The following is a 23,186-nucleotide window of genomic DNA, read 5'->3' as shown; positions in this document are numbered from 1 at the left end:
GCCTCTCCTCCATCAAGTTTTTACCAAGTTCTTCAGGAGTGAACACTAAAATTTTGGAGGGTCTGGGAAGTTCTCTGCAATTCCAAAAGAACACCAAAACACATTCTCTACACTACCATTAAGTAAGTCTGTGCACAAACTGCAAACTTCAATCTCAACAGTTGCCACCTAATGCAAGTTTGGGACGTGAAGAATCATCTTAAGAATAATGGGAAAAGAGCTGCTTACCACATGACGAATGAAAGACAAACACTTACTACTAAATAATTTAACATTTTTATTTGTAATATTACAAGTCATCACTGGTCTTTACATCCGGGAAAAAAAATGTAAAAATAAAGCCAGTTTTTACAGTTATTTCACTTCAGCAGTAAGTGCGTTTCAGCATATTTTAAAACATTGAAGATGCCATACATAATCAAACTAGCTAATGACCAACACGCTCAATTCAGGATAGTATCACAGTGTTTACAAACAGTTATCAAACTAGGTATCGGCTAGGCAATGAACAGCAAGTCATTCTGCATAGCCAAAACCCCTTTTTCATAACGAGACACTATTATGCACTGTAACAATACAACCGCTGGGATTGTCCCAAAAAGCCCTATAACAGTTCTATGTTACTCAAACAATCTGATCACGCCAGGGGAGAGCAGTGCCAACCATCCACAGACAAGCAGGAATAGTTTAAATGCTGCCTCAGCCATCTGAAGTGAGGCAATTTGTTTTTTCTGAGAAAACTAGTTCTTACAAGCTGCCTGTATGTTGACAGCAAACTCAGAGATTCAGCAAGCCAAAACCCGCCCTAATTAAGCTTTTGGTTTTAATAAGGAATTTAGAAGTAACGAGTATGCATTTAAAGTAACAGCAATCAATGCACATCTGAGTCTCCACTCATGGCAAACGCAGTGATGGGAGCTCCTGGAGTTCAGTCCTGACTAGAACACTTCCTGAAGCAAGCAGCTACCTCAAGAGTGATACATCTACTGCAACGGCCAGCATATCCAGTCCCGCAACTAAGCTGGTTTGGTCTTCCCTTAACGTGAAAAGGGAAGGGAGTCTGACAGGGAAAGGCTTCTGTTTCTCAACAGCTACCTGATGCTAAATCTAGCATTACAGAGCTAGATTTAGCATCATAGTCTGTATACAGAAATATTAAATGCTCTATGTGGAATATATATTTCAAGTGAAAAAGCGAAGCTAGATCCACACAGCACCCTTTTCTTATCCTGAAAAGCAACAAATTATGTCCAAAACTGACATCAAGGCTCAATAAAAATCAAGTATCCTAAGGAACTTACACTGTGCTCCTGAAAGGAGATGGCTACCACTGTTTTTTCCTTCTGTCAATAGGCCAACAAATTCAAAGACAGGGGATACCTTCGCTATAGAAACCTTCAGTCTTCCATTCCCACAAATCCACTGTAGTCCTTCTGGGACTATATCACAGAGCCAGAAATATATATGGCTTTTTTCCTTCTTAAAGGCAACAGAAAAGCTAAAAAACTCTGATTTAAAGGCACGCTTTAATTCATTAGATATACAGAAACCAACTTTGGCAAACAAAGAGGTAGTATATAAAAGATCTAAACTGTGGTCGTTTCAAAAAGACATAGCCTTAAGTGGCACCAATCTCTTAAGGAAATTAATAATAAAACATTCCAGAATACAAGAGACAAAAGAATAATTTATACCACCAGAACCACCAAAATGACTGAGAAGCACATTTGGATTTTAGTGAGCAAAACTAACACTGGATAGTCTTCTGTAAGGAAAGAAGTAGCACTGAAGGCAGCAGGCGGCAGCAGCTGGTACTATGACAGTGATAAGTCCAGTACTCCCGCCGACACAGACACTCTTGCATGCTATAGGTATGTGACTTTAAAACCATTTCACATACACAGAAAAGACAAGTGGCCCGTAAAAAAAAGCAGATATATATTATTCTTACCCTACTAATCAGTAGTATAAGACACAGCACAAGATATTAATCTACAGAAACTCAATGCAAGTGCAATCATTTTCCATTTCTGATAGGTATATTCAACTGCAAAATTCCCTCCCACCCCAAAAAAAAGGTCATTTCATGCTTTACAGATCTTATATTCGGCAGTACATGGAGTGCTGTCACGTTTCCTACAAACAAAAAAACAAGTAAAATCAGAGATTTTACATTTAAATAGTTTTTACATTTATTCTGAAAGCACATCCTTAGTTTTATCATTAAATCAACAGGTAGTCATGAAACTAAATTGTTATTTGCCCTCTTTTTACTAAGCAACTGCTAGACTGAGGAGACACTTGCTTCATTTCATCCACTAGACTGTTAAGAATGACCCACAGAGTAGAAATGATCCATTTGGATCAAATGTTCTTCAAGTGCTGAACAGACCATGCCTGCATACTATCAAACACTGAAAACAGACAGAACAGTTACAGGATTCCTAACTACCTTCCAGACGACATCAGTAGCATCCCTTATAATTCATTTTAAATACAGTATGTTTAGTACATATTTTATAACCAGAAGCTGAATATTAGTGAGAATTTTGATTTTTTTAGTTTGCTAAGAGCAGATTTACAATATTTAAACATATGAGGATTAGAATTCATAATTACATCCATATATATGTTTTCAAGTTCTTGAAAAACTCCTTTTGCTTTACAGGAAAAAAACCAAAAAAAACCCAAAAAAACCCAACCAACCACAAAAAAACCATACCAAAACTCTGCACTATTACTCTAAGGAGTGTCCTAGATACCATAAGAAAAACTCTGGGGTTAACAGTGTGTACGCATACCAGACCATGAATTTCTCTTACCATCATCATGTGCAGAAGGTAAAATGGGAGTTAACAATTCTATTCTATGTCTTGATTCCTTTTTTCTCTCTCCAAAAATAAACCAAACTAACCCAGAAAACTAATCCTATCTCAATTAGAAACACCTTATGTCAGAGACAAAGATGATATTCCTTAATCCGTGCATTATTTTGGAAGAAACTCCAAGCTTAATTTTCACATATACCATCTAAAACTTATGAAAAATAATGAAAAATCACTCATTCTTTAAATAAAATCAAGCCATTTGAAAAGACCCTTGCATTAAGTTAGAATAAGAGACATAACATTTCGACCATAACCTTCTCAGAATTTGTGCAACAGGGAAAAGCAACACAAATGAAAATACTAGTTCACAAAAGTATCTGTAGTGCAAACTCTTCACTGTTAAGAAGTAACAACAAAATACTAACAAGGAACAATCAAAGTAAGCTGTCCTGTCTTAAATCTGTTCTGTTTAACACAGCTTGAAGAGTCAGGTTTTTGAAAGAGCTAATTTGACCCTACACAAGTGCAGGAGCAATCGTAACCATCATCGAATGCATCTGACTGCTGGACTAAGCACTAGTTTACAATATAGGAGAGGACATCAGTTCTAAACAAGCAACTACATTTTTACCCTTTTTAGGGCTACAGAACTCTGAATTTGAAAAAGAAATCACCTTTTCATAAAAAAGTTTTTTTAAAAAAAAAACAGACCTTGTTTGCACCTTTATTTATTTATAGAAAGCTGAAAACCTAGATGAACCAGTAATTGTGAGAGCCATGTAATCTGGTTTTCTCTGAAGGGATGCACACTACCTTTACAAATTCTAGTGTCCGTGTAATGCAGCGAAGCTGGTTTCCAGCTCCAACGGTCTTCTAATTATAGGGAATTGTATTATTAACTAACAAAAGTAACACACCACTGGAATCCATTTCACATTACTGAAACAGGTGCAAACATTCTGCTGAGCGTGTGTATAGTTTCTATCTTACAGAAAAATAGGACACTCATTCTTTAAAGACAACCCGAAAGAAAGATACGTGATATGCAATCACTGGAAGCTATCATTTACAATACTGAATGATAATTCTTTATGTAATATACCCTATTCACCCCAAATGAATGAACAGTTATTATAGTCTTTCCTATAGGAAACAGGTTCACAGCTAGATTCCACACTTCTGAAATTCTAGGTAAACCATAAAAAAAAAAAGACGACACTTAAGTTTCATTGCAAAAGTCCAAATTAAGTGGAAAGTGTATACCTTTTTAAGATTCAATTAATTCATTTGTGCGGTTTCTTCCATCTCAGCTGGTACATTAGTTTTTAAAATACATGTTTCCTTGCAATTCTCATCAACTGTATACGAGCTGAACAGCAGAAGGGGAAAAAGGTCTAATTGAATGTCCTATAAAACTGGCAGATTAAACACACAAGGAGGAGAGGGCAAGCAAAGATTTTTGTTGTAATTTGAAGACAACAACCCAGCAGGTATGAGGTACTGGAAGCACAACAGTTGTTACAAAGGCTCAGCTACATCAAGAACCCAGAAAACTAAACAGGAAGATCTAGGCCTTAAAAGGAGATTAGGTAAGGGTTTTCAGATAAGAAAGAGGTTTAACAGTCAGATAGACGGTCACAGTGAAGAAGCTTAAGGAAAGCATTGGGCACAGTAAGATGTTTCATGCTGTAAAATTTTGAGGAATATAACATTCTTTGAATTTTGATGATGTTGATTTAGATCCCTCCTCCTTTCTACATCCTGAGAAATCCCTCCACAGAGGAAGGCAGAAAGTGCTACCCTAATACCGTAACTCCCATGTACACTTACTTGGCCATCCAGGTTGCAGATTATCCAAATCATGGATGAAAAGCAATTGCACAAAAGCATTAAAATTGCTCAGCAACACACAGGTACACAGCCACTCTGCTTACAGGGCCGCTCCAGCCCTTGTAATGATACTGTACTGTATGTGGAAGACACTAAGGCTAGAACCTAACTGGACATAAGCTAGCTTCTCCCAAGTAATACTGCATGTACTTCATCACAAATATGAACTGCAGGAATATTTCCTCCAATCTACTTCATTTAAAGCACCCTTTTCTTTCCTTCACGTACCCTAGATATCTTTTAACAAAATCTGCTGGAATTCAGTTAGTTGACATGCCTATCATAACATTCCGTATGTACCACATAACTGGCTCTGAATTTTCAGTATTTTGTGTTACAAACTATTTCTCCAACAAAACGGGCTTTTTTCAAGAAGGTAAAACAAGACATTACTGTAAGAAGCAACGCACAGAGGCATTTAAGTCTCCTGTCAAGCCTCCATGAAAAAACATACATACAATCAGTTATTTTCAAGATAAAAGTTCAAAAGGCCCTGCATGTCTCATTAAAAACAGAAGAGCACTAGCACTTATACATCTAGTATTTTACAGTTGGTACTGCAAGTCTTTAACAGAGGGACACCAATCATTGCTGCTGAAGGAGGAAAAAACCTGAAGTAGATCCACACATTAAACATTCTAGTAGCAAAGCTGACTACGTGCTTTTTTAAACAGCACAGGAGCACCAGTCTGGGCCACACCTTTTTTTCCCCCACATTTTCCTTGTAACTAAACCCATATTATTTTATTCAAGGTGCTTCTGGGCCAAAACACAGCAGTTCCCCAGTTACGCTCCACTACCATCGGTACATCTTAAGGAGAAGAGAGGAAGCTGTTTCGTCCACCTCCAAGGTTTCCAATTCATGTAAACCACTCCAGCTCCTAAAGCCTGTGAGATCTAGTGATGCCAGAGGGTATCCAAGCAATAAAATACCACCAGCCCACACAAGCCAATACTACCACTGGTTTTAAGAGCTAAACTGACATGTTTTAGATCAGATGCAAACAATACTTTGCTCAGCAAGTGTTACCTATGCCAAATACAAGCTTAAGAACAGGGGTTTTCCTTCCCTGACATTAGTGCAAGTGGTAATTAGTTTATCTAAATAGCAGATACAAAACCAAAGTCAAGTACATTGTTAGGCACTTTAGCTTCCCATCAGCTGCTGGGATAAGCTCACACACACTCATCAGGCGTTTGAAAAAGAAAGGGCAGATAAAGCTCAAGAAATTTACATACATGTTAGCACCGCTTTTGCTTAGTCATATAGCAATTTGCAATAATAATAATAAAAAAGTAGGCTTACTCACCCATTTTGTGAAAAGAATTTCTTATAGACCCAGAAGGCTGCCAGGAACACCACAATTGCCACAATCACTTTAGAAAGAATTAAAGAAAGCCTTAGAGTGATAAAGATCATCTCTAGCTCACAAAAAAAGCCTCAATTTTTTCTAGCAGAAATAGCACTGTCTTCACCCACAATCCTATACAACCCTTCCTCCCCCCTGCCAAAAAGCCCTTAAAATTTGCATGGCTTATTTCACAAATATGTATTTACTCAAGACTCTTCAAGACAGTTCAGCCCAAGAACAGTGACCCATCAAGATGGCGAAACCCCACCAGCTCAGTAACATCAAAACAGGTATCTCAACACCCTAACGTTACTTTTCACAAGTTTTTAAGGAAGTGGTAGGCTTACACAACTGAGTAACAAATGGAAGGACAGAAGATGGGACTTTTGTTCACTGACACAGTTATTTATTCATGCTTCCAGTAAACCCAAGCTCTGTAGAGTTTACGTAACTAAGTTGTGGAAGGCTGCCTTTGAAATCCAATGCTTCACATACATGCAAAAATACACATTTTACGTTAAATTAATCTATAATTGCTAAATAATCTTTTCTTGAACTATGCAGCTTTAGAAGTAGACAAGCATTTTTAAAAAAACCCAAGACTCCAAAACCGTGATATATTACTGCAGTCACAGGTGATGACCAGAATATCAATTCCACGTAAAAAACAAACAACCCATATTGTATCTTGTTCAGGTTTTGTAAGATACTTACCACAGATGATGGCCACAATATATGCACCTAAAACAGAGTGAATCAGTATCATAAGAGGAACACATGTGCTTCTTATTCAAACATTGTAAAGATATTCACAAAGCTATTTCAAACAAATCAAGCACTTCTGCCATTGCAGCATTCCAGTTTATATCATAACATTTGTTTAACTTAAAATATTCCTATTTTTAAATGGATTTTATCAAAACCTATTTTTCTTATATCAAAATAAAGAAGGAAGTTTGCATTAGATTATTTCTCCTGAATATGAAAGAACATCCCCAAGTAAAGCTCCTGTCACATGTATTTTCATTCTAGTGGAAGTTCTTGCAGTTCATACTTACTTAACTGGCAAGTTGGCACTCCAGGAATCCATTGGTTTTCTCCATTATACTCAATACGAGCTTCACCGTGTAACGTGTAGCCTGCATAACATTCAATCGTAATAACATCCCCAACAGAATACGAAGGTTTTTGTCCATCAATTACTCTACCATAAGCAATGTCTGGAGTGACACCAGAACTTTTAGGCCCACCTGGAAAGAGAGGGAGGAAAAAGAATAAAGAAAAAGAATAAAGAAAAAGAAATAAAGTCCAAGAACAGAGCTGGTACATGAAACAGATTCAAGAAGTCACCATCAAAAAGTCCCCACATTTGCATAAATATCAAGCTCAGTCAATCTTGAAGACAAAGGCTTCCTGCTTCCTACAGGCTGCAGATGCATGTCCATCAGCAGAAGTTTCAGACACATTAACAGAAATACAAGTCTCCACTTTGTTAGGACAAACAGCTGTAATGAACACCCCTGTATCACAACAAGTGATCACATGGTGCAAAGCGAGGCAACAATAAAGTCTGCCATCATCAAAGGAAAAATCTTCAGAAAACACTCCCAGAGCAGACTCTTCACACTGGCTTTTGAACTTTATCAATTTCCATAAACAAAACAAAAGACCAAGCAAGTATGCCAGCTTTGCTGAACACTTCCATGAGTTGCTGAAACTCTACGCCACGACACTCATAACCCTACTAACATAACCTGTTGGTGCCCTGCTGACAGACCTCTGACTTTCAGCGTCTGCATGTGACTAAGACATTTGGAACTTGTCACTCTGCCCTTGATTTTACCAATTATGAGTTTTACTCACACATGCAGTTTTGTGAAGAACTCCACGTATTCTGGCCTTGACAAGTTACTGTCATCTCTTCAGTGCCATCGGGAAAAGCACAGTCAGCACCGCACTTTATGCGAACAGACTCTCCTCTTTCATATACAGACTTCGCTGGGACCACTGCTCCATGCGTGATCTTTGGGGCATCACACATACTTCGAGTAACTAATGCATGAATTCAAATGTAAGTTTAGTGATAATAAACTTTAAATATTTCCTAATTCATTAACTCATTCCACAAATACACATTGCCTTTGTATGAGAAATACAGATCAGCACATTTGAATAGTTTAACTTTACCACAGTTTTAAGTATAAATGCTTCCTTTAGATGATTTTAAAAGAAACATCACTGCAGGTATTCCCTAAAGTAGTATGATCTTATGATATGTAGCTAAGGAATTCGTATTTGTTGGTTCATGTAAGCTCTAGAATCATTTCCAGATGCCTTATCAAACTCAGTCATTATGGAACACCCAAACATACGCTTTGCAGAAGCGCTTCTCATTCCAGGGAACTCATCATTAGAGTATGCATGTAAAAAGTTTTTTCACTACTCTGCAACAACATTCCTTCTCCCTCTGGCACAAAGAGGAAGAAGAAAGGTTACAGAACAATGCCTGCAATGTCCCCAGCCTTGCAAATTAGTCCAGACTTAGTAATTTGCCTGGTCAAGATCTAACAACCTACTACAGCTCCTACTTTCCAGGCACCTTGTATGGTGTGAAGAGCTGCATAAGAGAACACAGACACATAATGATTTTGATTACTCTAGAAGGATGCTGTGGGTTTCCTCATTGGGCATACTCCTAGTTCTATCAGAATTCAGAAACACATATTTTCTCCTCTATTTACACATGAAATCACTAGAACAAAGACCATGGTGCTATTATCATGCAGCGTTACCACAGCACGTCTGCGCCATAACTTCTATACGTATGCCTGTAACTTAACTCCAAAGAGGTTCTGGATGAGAGCGAGTTAAGTCACTCAAACACCTGAAACGGCTGCCCACAGAGGAGGCTCCATGTCAACTTCCTTAGCTTCTGATTTGCAACTACAGTGTTATGATCTTAAGTTTTAGCTAAAACAGACTTACAACATTCTCAACATATAAAAATGTTGGATTCTTATGTAAAGACTTACTTTTCTCACAAGTTGGTTGTGGAGGAGACCAGGTGCTATTTTCTTCACAGGTAATTATCTCCTCTCCGATCATGAAATAGCCTGGATCACACTCAAACATAACTGAGTCCCCATAGCTATAGGAAGGTCCAAATCCAGATTTTTTTTTGCCATTTGCAACTCTTGGGTTCTCACATTTGACCACTGAAACAGGTAAAAGAAAAACAGCTTTGAGACATTTGTTAACAGTATCTTTGCAACAGACACAGCATCCTTTTACTGCTCCTAAGTCTCCTTATCTAATTCCTCAAATTGTTTGGAGGGGCTTTGTAAAAAAGGTTATTCTCTTAAATGTCGAGAAAGTCCTTGGTTTAAGCTATTGAGTTGTAATGGTACACAGTCAAATAAGAAATTATAGTAACAATGATATAATCACTCTCCACTTCCAAAAGACAATACTCCTGTGCAGCGGCAGAATTTAAGAAAACAAAGTGACACTGATGAGGGTTCAAATGACGACATGCAAGCATCTGCCATTCCTCCCTATGTCTGCAAAGCAAGGCTTTATGCTTGCTGGGCTTTGCTTTTCTTTCTGTGCTTGCATAGCTGTGTTCAGAAAAAGAGTTCTTCCTTACTTTCTTACTATTTGTAATCTACTTCTCACATTCTTGCTCTTTACACAATTTTTCTTCAGCTACCCAGGCTTTATGGTCTCTCAGTTCCTTCACTTTGTCCTTGTCACTTCCAACAGCAGTCATACATCTAAAGTTTTAACCTATATTTAAGTCATATTCTGTGTCATAATCAATCAATCAATCCCCACAATGCAGTTATCACCACTGGAACTACATCAAATGTAGTACCAGAGGATGGTGTTTCTTTTCTACAGGAAAGTCCACTCCCCCCTCTGCCTTCCAAAAAAGGAACAGATACTGAAGTTTTGGAGTCACATAGGCTATAATAAAGTATATTAAAAATCCCAACAACCTTTACACTGTGGAGGTGGTCCACTCCAAACTCCATTTGACTGTGCATTGTATGTGCAGAAAATAGTATTTGGTCCAATCAGTGAGAAGGGATCTGTGCCTTTTGGGACATCATCACATGTATAGGTTACTGATGTTTGATAAGCATAGCCAGCTGCTTCAGTGTAACGCCCATTGGCTATGCTTGGAGGTGGTTCACAAGGAATTCCTAGAAATAAATCACACAAATTAGTCAACAGAATTGTGCTGTTACCTTGTTCACCTCAGAAATAGCGAGCCTTGATTTTCAAGTAATTTCATTTAAAATCCAACACATAGCTATTTCTAAGACAAGCTACAGTTACAGATGAGAGTTAGGGATGGTCATTTATTATAGGGAGTCTCAGTTTCAAGAAGAGGTTGACTTTAACTAATATGAGCTGATTAGCACAATAACAGGTATTTTTCAGGGGTCATTCCTCAGGCACATCCCAAGTAGTTCAAATAAATAACCATTTCCTGTACTGGAAGGTTTATGGCATAGCTGTTTTCAAATGAACTAGCACCATCTGAACACAACCTTACACACGGTAGTAATTTACTTACTTTCACAGAAAGGAAGATCTCTATTCCAGTCAACACCATTATCCTTAATCACACAGGAAATCTCATCAGTTCCACGTAATCGGAATCTAGACAGGTAAAAATTTTCGAAGAGGTGAAACTTAAGAAGTCTCTCATTTCTCCAACACCTACAAACTTTGTTTATAGCTTTTGACACACAGCCAAGAGGGTCATTATTCAATACAGTACTGAAGTGTGATTAATACATATATTTATTCCCTCCATCACAGGAGCATTAAAAGAAGTCATTAGAGGTAATACTCTAGTTTTCGCTCTGCAGAATCTCACTAAAAAGCTTAAGCCTTGGTTGATGCAAACAGCAAGCAGAACCCAGGAATCAAATCAAATTTAGCTGCCATTTCATTTGCTCCAGGTGGAATTCAGGAGACATTTCAAGTCGGAACTGGAATGGAACCCACATAAGAAAATTTGCATTTGGTTCAAATCTGGTCTAAACACACACACACACAAAAAAAAAGGATTTATTAACTTCATCAAAATACTTACCCTCCTTCGCAAGAAAAAGTAGCTTTTGATCCAAATGTAAGATCCGTCACATTAATAAAACCATGTTCTAAATCTCCTGGATGCTGACACTTTCTCTCTGGGGGGGGGGTGGGGGGGTGGGGGAGAAAAAAAAAAGAAAAAATCCGCATCTTTGCAGTTATATACAAAGACTAAGTCTTTGGTATATACTGCTCTTACCATCAGTAGCATTTTTCAAGCTTTGTTTAGATACTACAGAATACTAATTCTCACTTGGAAAACAACTAAAACTGTAAAATTTCAAAGAGAAAAAGCGAAAGAGCTCATGTACACATTACCTGTACAGAACTGCTCTATGGGTGACCACTGTAAGTCTTCACCACATGTACGAGTTGGTGATTTTCTGGGGATTCCTATATACCCTGGCCGGCAAGTGTAAGACACCTTGGTTCCAACAGTGAAGCTCTTCATTGTGTTGAAAGGCTCCTGGAGCTCAGCATATGGCAGCCGATCTGGAGGCGCACAGGTGTCTGTCAGAGTAAGAGGAAAGAAAAAGCAATCCACAATGTTTTCAACAAGAAGAGATACGACGAGATACAACCAGGCCTAGCGGCAGAGAAGCCAGGGTAATTCAGTAGGTTTTAAGGACTCATCAGTATACCAACGAGGTGACATTCTTAACTTAAAAAATTGAAATCTAATTAAATATATAACTTATATTTTAATTGTATCCAATGTCCAACTCCACACTCATACAGGTTACTTAACCATCTGTTTCCTCAAGTTCTCCTTCAGCATTCTACCTAGACAACACATTTCCTTCCAGTTCATATTTTGTTTGCCTTACTCCTGGAGTTACACACATGATTCGTTCCCCGTATGCCCACCCGCAGTGAAACGCCTATGGAGCTCCCTGCAGGAAAACCCAGTCAGCCGCACTGGCGGGTTGATTCCCTTTCCTAAGGCAGGCAGATCCCCCAGTGGGGTTTAAAACCAGCTACACAACCTGCTCTGGGAGGCCCTGCTTTAGCAGGGGGTAGGACCAGTGATCTCCAGAGGTGCATTCCAACCCTGACCAGTCTGGGATCCTGTGATCCAACACTGAGCCACAGACCCAGGGACGTTCTGAGGGGCACTTTGTGCTGAAGACTTAAGACTCCTTCATGCTAGAGGACTCAAAACAACACATTCAAGACCTTGCAATCCAAACATCAGATCCACCCAGCCTGTGCAAGGCTTCACACGACAGAGCCCATCACCTCCTTCACGCTGCCAATTATCCCCCTTCCCCACCCATTTACGTTATTGTGTGCATTACAAATCGGTAGAGATTTACCAGACGTTTTCTTCACTACGGAAGAAATTTCGACCTCGGGGTCGGAACCAGCAAGGAAGCCAGGACGCCTGTTCCTGCGACACCACCTTTCTCTCACCTTTTCGCCCCAAAACTGCAGGGCAGCCGCCCGGAGAGCTCGCTGGTTCCGCACCGCCGAAAGCCATTTCCCTCTCCCTCCCCACCGCCTCGCCGAGCAGGCCCGGGGCCCCCTCAGCACCCCCGGGGCCTCCTCAGCACCCCCGGGGCCCGAGCCCTCTTCTCGCTCCGGGCCGGGAGGCCGCGGGAGCTCGGCGTGCCCCACCAGCCCTTCATCTCACGCCCCGCACCGGCCGTTCCCCCGCCACGGCGGGCCGGGGGGAGCCAGCGCCCGCTCCTCACCCTGAGCCCGCGTTCCACCGAGCCACGGCAGCACCAGCACCAGCAGCAGGCCTGGGCGGCGTGGCGGCGCCATGACCGCGACGGCCCCAGCGGGAGCGCCCGCTCCGCGCCCCTCGCTCGGGCCACAGCGCAGACGCAGCGCGGGGCTGGGGCGCAGGCGCGGCCCGCCCCTTCCCTCCGCCGCGGTCGCCATGGCGGGGCCGCTCTGCCCCTCGGGAAGGGCGGGGTGGCGGCGGTGGGGCCGCCGCCTCTTCCGCAGCCTTTGGCTTGAGGCTGGGTTTGCCTGCGCGGCGGAGGGGTCGGGGCGTGCGGGGCGGCGCCGGCCCGAGGAGAGGCCCCCGCCCGAGGGGTGCGGGCCCTTTCCTGAGCAGAGCCCCCAGAGAGCCGCCCGCAACGCCGGCAGAGAAGAAAATCTTCAAAACATGTTTAGTTGCCCAGATTAAACACATTTGAACGCCAACAAAGGCAAATTAAAAATAAAGGCGCCTGTGTGCCTGCCCAGGATGAGCAGCCGTGTGCAGGGCTGCTGCTTTGACAGGCAATCCGAGTGTTAGCAGAGCAGTGTTAAAAAAAAGACTCAAAACTCTAGGCGGACACAAAAGGAGAGACAAAACCTAAGGCAATTACTGGCCCACGTTCAGCTTTTATTAGGTTAAGCATCCATAGAGGAACACCACAAATCAGCATTCCTGGAAGAAAACACAGCAGCGTCCCATGATGTGGCAGGGCAGAAGTGAACACAGTTGCTGTTAAGACAGTCTTTGGTTTAACAAATTGTGACTTCCATGAATGCATAGGAATGCTTCTGTGGATCTTGCTTATAACAGGGTTTGCAAATAAAGAAAGGAAATGTTCCTCAGATGGCAGCAGCATAGAGAAGTCCCTCAGGCAGCATCTTTACTCCGTGCAGTTTGAGCTTTGTTAGATCCTTGCATCAATCAGTGGGAGCAGAAGGAGCATTAATGCTGAGTTTACTGTAAAGTGCCTTTTTCACAGAATTTCAGTCTCAGCATGAGCGATGCTTCCATGCAACCTGCAGCAGCTATATGTGGAGAATGAGTATAATGCCTGGTTAGTGGCGGCACAGATGCCCAGCCTAGGAAAAAGATGACAGCCCGGTGTCAAAATTAAGACTTTTCCTGTTTTCACACAGATGCCTAGCGATTACATTGTAACTCAGAGAGGGAGGAAGAGAATTTCTGCAATAGTTTTAAAAGAGGAATTGTCTAAAACCAGCCTTTATAAAAATAAAAAACAAAAGAGCTAGTGTTTACAGGTGCCATTTTGTAGACAAAACTGATGACATTCAGAGTGCTGCTAACTGAAAATTTATCATTATCTGCAATAGATTCAGCACAGAAAGATAGAACGTAGATTCACCTGCAGGTAAAAATGACATTGCAGTTAGTGTAAAAGCAAGCAAAAAACCCCAAAGGCACAGTTCAGTGTCCTTTTCTGACACTACTGCTGTTAAGGTAGCTTTCTAGAGAGCAAGCTCTGCCATAATCCTTACAAAACAAAAGCAGCTTTATGTTAGAAGCAAGGCATAGTCTGGAAGTCTGACCCATGAAGACCGTCTATATTCAGATTATGGAAAAGGAAACACATTGAGGGTGGTGTCAGAAAGAAAAATAGAATGTTTAAAAAACCAGTATGTTTAAAATAATCTCTTCCATCCAGCAAAACAAAGCGTCTTATTAGAAGATTCAGGGGAAGAAGTTTTCTAGTCAAGTTTGCAGCTCTTAACTGATACTTTATGTTGAGGAACATAAATCCATACCTTCTATGGAAGACATGAATACGTCTGGTTCAGAGGGTTTTCATAACTGTGGTTTTCGTATGTATTATAATAGCTAAGTGAAAAAGAAGGAATTAGTGAACTGTATTGGTTTGTAAAAGAACACTCATGTTGGTTTTCTCTAAGGAAGAGCGCCTTGAAATAAAACAACCACACCATTGATTCCAGGTTGCTGTGTCTTGTACAGTTTGCAAGTGTGAGCTGAAGATACAGAATTACAAGGCCCAGGCATATTCAGGCAAATATTCCAGGTTTATAAAGTGTATAAAACTTGAGACATGTCAACAAAGGACATGGATGAACATCCAGCAGACTGCTTACCCTTCCTTCTGCTTAGAAATAATTTTCCAGGCAATGCCTGCCCCCAGAACAAGCAGGATTCCTGCAGCTGCAGCTCCTGAGAGAGAAGAGTACATATTATTCTCACTGTTGTCAGCACAAGACATAATGAGGCATATCTTTGAAGTAAGCAGAGGGAAATGGTGCCACTAAGACCACTGTGTAAAGCTGAAAACCTGGCCACAAAAACGTTTCTAAGCTACTTACCTAGGCCTACTGAACCAGACTTGCGTGATGCTGAAAGGAAGAGAAAACGAAAAATGAGCGAACTATTCTAGCAAAATACGGTGTTTCTGAATTGTAGATAACCACTTTATTGCTAAAACTTTCACTGCTAAGGCCTACAATACAGGATCTCTTCAAAGCCACACCATTATATACTTTCCTTTTTTAATACAGAAAGAACATTTGCATGTTTGAAATGCTTTTGCATGTTTCCGTTTGATCTTTGCTTCATGCATATTTCACTCACTCAGTTTACAGGTGGGTACAGGAGGGTCCCAGCTGAAGTCCTCTTGGCACTGAATCTGACCGATGCCTTCCAAAGTGTAACCATCATCACATTCAAGAGTGATGTTAGTCCCAGAGCGATAAGTATTTCCTTTTGTGGCTTTCTTTACACCTTGAACTACTGGGAATATACATCCCATCTCTGAAATCAGAAGTTACAAAAAAAGGACATTTAATGAGAGGGAACATAAAATTTGAGAAATACAACTGTGGGTTAAGATATTGTTCTTGAATTCTTTCTGAATGTAACCAGGAAATAATTCTTATCCTTTCTTTGTGGCTGCAGAAGAGGGTGGGTGTTGCGTTCCCACAGTGAATATTTGTACGGATCAGCTACTCCACACTGATACGGCAGATGGAAAATTGTGTGCAGTAGGGGATACCTTGGGAGAAGCCTTCCAGAGAGATTTTTCTGATGCTGGGCTAACAAAAGTTTGGAGAAGAAAGGTGTAGCAGTGAAGGATTCTGTGGGAGCTTTATAATCAACTGTCTATAACCCACTTCTAGTCTGTAGAAGTCCCTTGCCTTTCAAAGATGTCACCAGCCATATTATTTATCAAGAATTAATTTATTAAATAGTCCAGCCGTCTAAGATACTTACACTACTGAGTTCAGTGAAGTGAGTCAGTTGCTTCAATTTAAGCATCTACTCACCTTTGACAGTCCAAGCCCAAGAATTCTGAAGAAGTTTCTCAGTGGAGACCAAAGGGGTGAGGTCAACATGTGACTTTTACCCTTTGTTTTATGGGGTTTTTTTTAGTATTTATTTTTGCTATCACATATAATAGTTGCTAAAGACACTTCAAAACCATGAGAATGTGGAATGGCAGGGAGAGGTTTTCTGTGAGACTGCTTCCTTTAAAGAGCTTCTGACTTATGTAAATAAGCATTTGGTACGTTATTTCCTCTCATTGTTACCCAAGCACTTTCAACTCTTGAGTCACTGAGGTGAGTACAACTCCACCAAGGAAGTTCCCTGTGTAGTAATGAATTTATTCCAGTGAATGTCCAGTTTTCCACGCAGGAACACTCACACTAGGAATCTTGTGACATTCATGAAATCACCTCTGGTCAGCTTTGCCTGAGGACTGACCTTCCCAGTGAGCTACACAGAAGTGCCAAGTCACAGATACAGAGGCATTTTTCGAGAAGGGAGTAATAGTCAGGCTGACACTTAACCTACAAAACACCCATCAGAGGCAACTCCTGTGAACTAATCACTTCCCCGATTCCTGTTAGTGATAACTGGGGAGTGAGAGACACAAAAAGGGAAGGGAAGGAAAGGAAAGGGGAAAAGTTGCTACTCTTTTACTAAAAATGAAAAGCTTTTAATGGAGGGAAATTATTACACAACTCATTTGTGGCAACAAGACCAGAAATGGAAAACATACAAGAGTTATAACTGCCTTTCAGAATTGCCTCTATTGTACTCATATCTTTCTGACTGTTAGTGTGAGGTTCCCATCCTGCTTCTTTATGATAATATCATACTCTTCCCAAAGAGTACATAAATTCATAATTAACAGATCAAGACTGCCTAACTATGATAGAAAGGGAACTATGGTTCCCAAGCAAAATAAGGGGATGGAATTCAGTGTTAGCTGCAGGAGATTTTCCTGCTTAGATTTTGTTCCATATGTCTCTCTGAAGATCTGATTTTTTCCAAAGTAAAGAATGTATGTCAGCGTGGCTGCATGTCTCCTCAGCCCACTTCTGATTCTGCCACCACGAATTCCAAACAACATGAGCAAATTAAGCACAAACACACCTTTGCACTGAGGAGGCTGGCTCCAGGCTCCTGACACTGTGCAGTTGATGAAAGCATTCCCAACAAGTGAATAACCAGGGTTGCAGCTGTAGGATACAGATGCTCCGTAGGAAAAAGTGTCTGAGATGTTGGCTTTGAGCTTCCCGTTGGTGATGTTTGGAGGATGGAGACACTTCACAACTGGAAAGTCAGGGAGATACAAACAACAGTGTTGGCATCAGGATCCTGAAGGACTGCCAGAGGGTAGCAAAGGCACCCTACCTTTTGCAGCTTTGATTGTTCCCTTTTAATTTCTTCACCTAGGCTCAACAAACTGATTTTGTAACCCTGTAACTCCATCAGGCTTTGGAAGTGGGTATAAACTTGATCGTGTTTTTATCACACATTCTGTAGTAAAAGTCTCAGATTTTGTTCTTATACAAACCTTTCCCTAAGGCAAGTCATGTTAAATGTCCTTTCTTCTTAGCTCTCTGCAACAAAAACACACCTTGACAGACCGGAGGAGGATGGCTCCAGGCTCCAGATTGTGTGCAAGAAATGGATGCTGTCCCAATGAGAGAGAAGCCGGGCTCACAGATGTAGCTTACAGATGTTCCAGGAGTGAAAACCGCTTTTGCCGGGCCACTGAAAGACCCATGGGCGATACCTGTAGGCTTGGAACAGCGCAGCACTAAAAAGAGAGATGTGCTGATCAAAACAGAGCTCATAGAGGCAAGACGGGAAACTTCACCATCATCTCTCATGGTATGTCAGATAAGAAGAGTGGTTAGTTCATATATACAAGTGTGGAATTTCCATTATAAGACCATCTTATTACAACATTTATACACATTCCTTATGGCTGGCAAAGCTGGCCTCAGCTCATTTTTAAGACATTCACACTGAGAAACTGAGGCACCAGATACTGCAGCAATAAGAATGGGAAAAATTAGGACAGATGGATCTTCAGTTCTGAACAACTAGACTCCGGATTCCGCTCACCTCCTAAACATCTTACAACACAGTACCAAGAGTGAGAAGGTCAAAAAGGATAGCCACCCACGGAAGAGATAACACATGCTTTCCTCTTTCACAGAGGAGGAGTGGAGGATCCCATGCGTCCCTAGGCTGGGACTGGGACTTGTGGAGGTCTTTTGGGACATTAGCAATGCTGCATTCAATTGTGATGATGTCTCCAGGCCTACAGAGAGTCTCTCAGATTGCTTTTTCATTCCCGACTCTTGGGCTCACACAGCCAACTGTGAAGTGAGAGTATAAAGAACCCTTCAGACTGCAAAACTTGAGTGGGGTAGAGTCCACAGAGACCTCATTCTTTTTTTAGCGGTGGAGTTTATTGAAGCAACAGCTTGTTTCAGCAAGTCCTTAGGCAAATATCACTACATGCTGAATACATTTAGAAAGCTGAGACGGTTCAGTGGAAAGAGCACAAACATACCTTCACAGCGAGGAGTCGGATGGCTCCAGACTCCGTCTGTTGTGCAACGAACAGACTTATTCCCAATGAGAGAGAAGCCGTGTTTGCAGCGGTAGCGCACAAGAGCTCCTACATCAAAAGTGTCTGAGAAACGACTGCTGTGTTCCCCGTTAGGAATGCTTGGAGGAGGCAGACACTTCACTACTGAAAGTGAAAAGGGAGAGGGTGAGAAGGTGATGTTCAATTGTAAAAAAGGTGATAAGAAGACAGTAAAAAAGTGCAATTACCCCTCTTCCCTGCAAAAAGCAGGTCAAGTTGGGAGGACGAGTTAGTGTTCAGGAAATCTTTTAACCTACCTGGTTTTGGTTTGGTATCGGGATGATGATAGTGCTCTGCCACTCCATCTAGATGCAGCATTAAGAGTTTAAAATATATATTGATTGAGCAAATACAATACACAACTTTCCCTCATCCTGCCTTTACATTTCCAGCGAAAAGTTCACTCCCCTCTGATAGTCAGTGTCCTGCTTTCAAACCACCAAATTTTCAAACTACCAATTTTCACTTTCAGGAAATGAAGAGAATGTGGATTATTGATTGCAACAAGTAGGGTGAGAAAAGTGCAAATCTTGCTTATACTTACAGCATTACCCAAAACCTGGGTCATCTCCTGTGTGAGAAGAGAGGCATAAATAAAGGAAACAATTTCTGTTTTCTCCTTAAAGTAGTTGGAGCGAACAGGAAAAGTAAAGCTAACTTTGGCTTCAGTGAGTGGGTAGGACCAGTAGGGGAGGAATCTGCAGTGCTAACAAGTGAGAGTGCTGACACTTACCCTGCTCACAGACTGGTATGGGTGGATCCCACGTTTCATCTGCTTGGCACTGGGATGTGCGACGGCCTCGCAAGGTGAAGCCTTTACGACACTTAAAGCTAACAGTATCTTTGTATGTGTAGTGATTTTTAAGAGCAGATACTCTCCCATTCTGGATCTCTGGGACTGGACATACCACCTCTGAAAAATAAATTCATTATCTCAAAGAGGGAGCTATATGTGTGCTGTAATTGATGCATATATAAAGTCCATCATTGATGTGCCACTGCTCAGAGGAGTTTCACAGGCAGTACTTGGAGCCTCACAGGAAAATAATTTCAAGAACTGAGGGCTTTTCAGTTCCTACAGGTACCATAGGTTTACCACATTATTCTATATAAAAACATAGTTTTGTGCCTATAAACAGAATAATGCAAATACATTCCAATAAATATATTAAATGGTGTAGAAATCCTGAAGTCCTTTTAGTCATTCTCATGACTGCTTTACTATACCAAGTTTATGCCTTCCAAAGCAATTACGTCTGAAGGGAAGACTAATTGCAGTGATCAAACCCTGCAAAACAGCCTTGTGGTTTGGGTCACAGTACAGTATTTGGAAGATCCCAGTTCAATTTTACTTAATAACCCACTCTTCTACTGCAAGACACATTTGTTCCTTAATTCATTATTCATGTTTATGAAAGAAAAGGGACACACCCCTGCAGGCATCTCACAACTCTTCAGTCTACCTAACTGTGAAAGATCAAAAGCTACCATCTGGAAGATTTTTAGAAGAAACCATCCAACCAAGCAAAACAAAACAATCCTAGAAGCATATTAGGCTTTAAAAAAAATCTTATTTCTCAAGGTTCTATTTATTTTAAGGAAAGGCCACTTTTTAATTTCAAGGACTTAATTTGGCAATTCTGGGCCAGGTCTAGTGGTGACCTACTTACTCTGACAAATGGGAAGAACGCCACTCCATGCAACATCTGGTCCAAAAATCTCACATCGCCTGTGAGACTGTCCAACCAGTCGATGCCTGGAGTTACAAAGAAAGAAATATCAGTTGGTACCGAGTCATTCAGCTTGGATTTTGTACTCCCATTCTGACACTACTCCCAGAGGTGTCCATCTGCAGCCTCCTCATTCTGGCTGGTCACTGAGGTGTTTCTGTTGGTTTGACACATGGGAAGGAAGGACACCAAGTTCCTTCTTCCTAGATCCAAGAAGAACAGCAATGATCCCAAATTATTCTGGGTTAGATTGGTCAGGTGCTAAATCAGGACTTGGACGCAAGTGATTTCCAAACTGCTGGAGCATCCTTGTGGCACATGCTTGCTTGCACTCTCAGCTCCTGCTGGGTGGCTGTCTGAGAAGGCAGGCTGAAACTGAAGTTTGCAAAATAATCTGTTGAGCTCAGGGAAATCAGGGAAAAATGAGAGACGCTTCTCCCTTTCCCGAGCAGGTAACTATGGCATAACCAGAACCAAAATACAAATTCTGGCTTGCTGTTGGAGAACGGCCATGCAGAGGAGCGGGCTGTGACCTTCTACTGTAAGTTGCCCAACACCAAGCTCAGAAATGGAGTCAGCAAAGGCAGCGTGGGACTCACCCTTCTTCACACGTGTAGCTCACCGTTGACTCAAAAAGGAGATCTGTCAGAACAACAACTCTGCCATTCTTTGGTGTTTCTGGGTATTTACATTGCTTCCCTGGGAAAGAACAAGGCTGAGTTTAAACTCCTCTCTTGCAGTTTTGTAATGCACTATGAGAAGGTATCTTAAGGATCTGTCCACATTCAGACACCAATAAAGATGTGATTTTAAAAAGACCAATAGCTGCCCAAATTATGTGACTAGTGAAGCCATGTATGAATCATGTTTTAAAGAATTGCTTTAGGAAACCCACAAATGTAACTTAGACTATTTTCAACAACCAACACCAAACTGATTGAGCTATTCACTTTTACAGAACTCTAGCGCTTCAGACCACGTGTGGTTTTTGAGGCAAGTCAGAGTCGGGGGTACTCCAAGGTGACTCATGTATCCCAGCTGGCATCTGTATCGCACAGTGTCCCCAACACGAAACTCCATCAGATTTTTGTATTCTTCAGTTAGCTCAGCAAAGGTTAAGTTTGGAGGTGCACCACAGCCACCTATCAGGAAAGCAAACACAGGGGATATCAAATAAACAAAGTTGTTTTAAAATGTATGTTGAGTATGCATAGATGTGAGTTTACAAGCAAAACTGAAAACAAAGGGGAAGGACTGAAGGATTCAAAATGTTGGAAACAGTAAAGGAAAGGACAAGTCCTACAGGCTTTCAATGGCAGAAATCCCAAGACTGTCCACAAGTCCCATCTTGGAACCACTGTGTACCTGCACACCGGGGAAGAGGGAGGCTCCAGTTTCCCGAGTCAGTGCAGTAAATTGATGCCTCTCCCAGGAGGCTGTAGCCAGGGTCACAGCTGTAATTTACAACCATTCCAGTAGTGAAAACTTCCATGTCCTGGCTGTTGTGATTTCCTTTTTCAATATTTGGAGGTGAAGGGCATTGCAGCACTAAAGAGAGAGGACAAAACAAAATGACAAAGAGGCATGGACACGTAGCATGCAGGAAGGATGCACGCACAAAGCCTGGAGCAGAGAAGGCTCCGGGGAGACCCTAGAGCAGCTTCCAGTACCTAAAGGGGCCAACAAAAAAGCTGGAGAGGGACTTTTTACAAGGGTGTGTAGTGACAGGACAAGGGAGAATGGCTTTAAACTGAAAGAGGGGAGATTTAGATGAGATATCAGGAGGAAATTCTTTGCTGTGAGGGCGGTGAGGTGCTGGCACAGGGTGCCCAGAGCCTCTGTGGGTGCCCCATCCCTGGAAGGGTTCAGGACCAGGTTGGACGGGGCTGGGAGCAACCTGGGCTGGTGGCAGGTGTCCCTGCCTGTGGCAGGGGGTGGGAATTAGGTGGTCTGTCAGGTCCCTTCCAACCCAAACTATTTAATGGTTCTGTGATCCTATGAAAATTCAGGAAAGACGTGTGACTGTGATGGTCCCCCTTTTCACTATGGGCAACACCATTCACAGCTTACCTTCGCACCGGGGATAAGGGATGCTCCAGGTTCCATTGACCGTACAGTATAGAGCTGTTTTGCCAATAAGAGAATAGCCAGGGTCACAGCTGTAATTTACAGACTTTCCAGGGACGAACACTTTCACATCCTTGCCATCATGCTGGCCGTGGTCAATTGGTGATGGGGAGGGACACAGCCGCCCTACAGGGAAGGAAATCTTCACTGAGAACAGGATGAATGAGCATATGGGTTGTCTGGTTTGTTTTCCTATTTAGCACTAGACAACTGAGTCTAAGTACATGCATGTGGATTTTCACTTTTCTCCCCTTCTTTCCTCCCGTAATCCCTTTGTATCACTGGCATATCCACAAGTGACAAAGGCAGGTGAATGCACCTTCGCACTGAGGGGCAGGGACACTCCAAGCTCCAGAAGAAGTACAGTTAAGCTGTGCCTCTCCAACAAGAACGTAGCCAGGATCACAGGTGTAGCTCACAGACATGCCGCTGACGAAAACTGTTGTGGCTTGGCCACTGTGCTTTCCATTGGTGACGGCTGGAGGGTGAGAGCACTGCGAGACTGGGGGGAGAGGGCAAAACCATAGTCAT

At 41.7% G+C, this 23,186-nt stretch overlaps 1 protein-coding gene and 1 long non-coding RNA gene across 2 annotated transcripts in view; both read right to left on the bottom strand.

Annotated features, from left to right (window-relative positions):
* Positions 1 to 264: 264 nt before the first annotated feature.
* The window catches only part of CR1 (complement C3b/C4b receptor 1 (Knops blood group)), an 89,479-nt gene continuing 66,557 nt past the window's right edge, over positions 265 to 23,186 (bottom strand). Inside the window, exons 71-94 of the mRNA XM_056361864.1 lie at positions 22,975 to 23,157; positions 22,599 to 22,781; positions 21,894 to 22,076; positions 21,479 to 21,670; positions 21,128 to 21,227; positions 20,469 to 20,554; positions 19,532 to 19,711; positions 19,056 to 19,103; positions 18,721 to 18,903; positions 17,773 to 17,955; positions 17,286 to 17,465; positions 15,215 to 15,244; positions 12,871 to 13,233; positions 11,495 to 11,686; positions 11,178 to 11,274; positions 10,653 to 10,738; positions 10,069 to 10,275; positions 9,103 to 9,285; positions 7,934 to 8,122; positions 7,129 to 7,320; positions 6,785 to 6,811; positions 6,029 to 6,095; positions 4,092 to 4,197; positions 265 to 2,136 (exon numbers count right to left, since the gene is read on the bottom strand). Coding sequence (XP_056217839.1) covers positions 4,107 to 4,197; positions 6,029 to 6,095; positions 6,785 to 6,811; positions 7,129 to 7,320; positions 7,934 to 8,122; positions 9,103 to 9,285; positions 10,069 to 10,275; positions 10,653 to 10,738; positions 11,178 to 11,274; positions 11,495 to 11,686; positions 12,871 to 13,233; positions 15,215 to 15,244; positions 17,286 to 17,465; positions 17,773 to 17,955; positions 18,721 to 18,903; positions 19,056 to 19,103; positions 19,532 to 19,711; positions 20,469 to 20,554; positions 21,128 to 21,227; positions 21,479 to 21,670; positions 21,894 to 22,076; positions 22,599 to 22,781; positions 22,975 to 23,157 — 3,425 coding nt within the window. The 3' untranslated portion in view covers positions 265 to 2,136; positions 4,092 to 4,106. The remainder of the gene's footprint in view (positions 2,137 to 4,091; positions 4,198 to 6,028; positions 6,096 to 6,784; positions 6,812 to 7,128; positions 7,321 to 7,933; positions 8,123 to 9,102; positions 9,286 to 10,068; positions 10,276 to 10,652; positions 10,739 to 11,177; positions 11,275 to 11,494; positions 11,687 to 12,870; positions 13,234 to 15,214; positions 15,245 to 17,285; positions 17,466 to 17,772; positions 17,956 to 18,720; positions 18,904 to 19,055; positions 19,104 to 19,531; positions 19,712 to 20,468; positions 20,555 to 21,127; positions 21,228 to 21,478; positions 21,671 to 21,893; positions 22,077 to 22,598; positions 22,782 to 22,974; positions 23,158 to 23,186) is intronic.
* On the bottom strand, positions 13,486 to 15,473 carry LOC130159765 (uncharacterized). Its single transcript, XR_008825841.1, has 2 exons — positions 14,651 to 15,473; positions 13,486 to 13,966 (listed from the first exon to the last, which is right to left on the bottom strand). It is a non-coding gene; the product is annotated as an uncharacterized LOC130159765 (long non-coding RNA).

The sequence above is a fragment of the Falco biarmicus genome, chromosome 16 (genome assembly GCF_023638135.1).
Source record: "Falco biarmicus isolate bFalBia1 chromosome 16, bFalBia1.pri, whole genome shotgun sequence".
In the NCBI taxonomy this organism is placed as follows: domain Eukaryota; kingdom Metazoa; phylum Chordata; class Aves; order Falconiformes; family Falconidae; genus Falco; species Falco biarmicus.
Note: the sequence above shows the minus strand (reverse complement) of the source record. Positions and strands in the feature narration are given on the sequence as shown.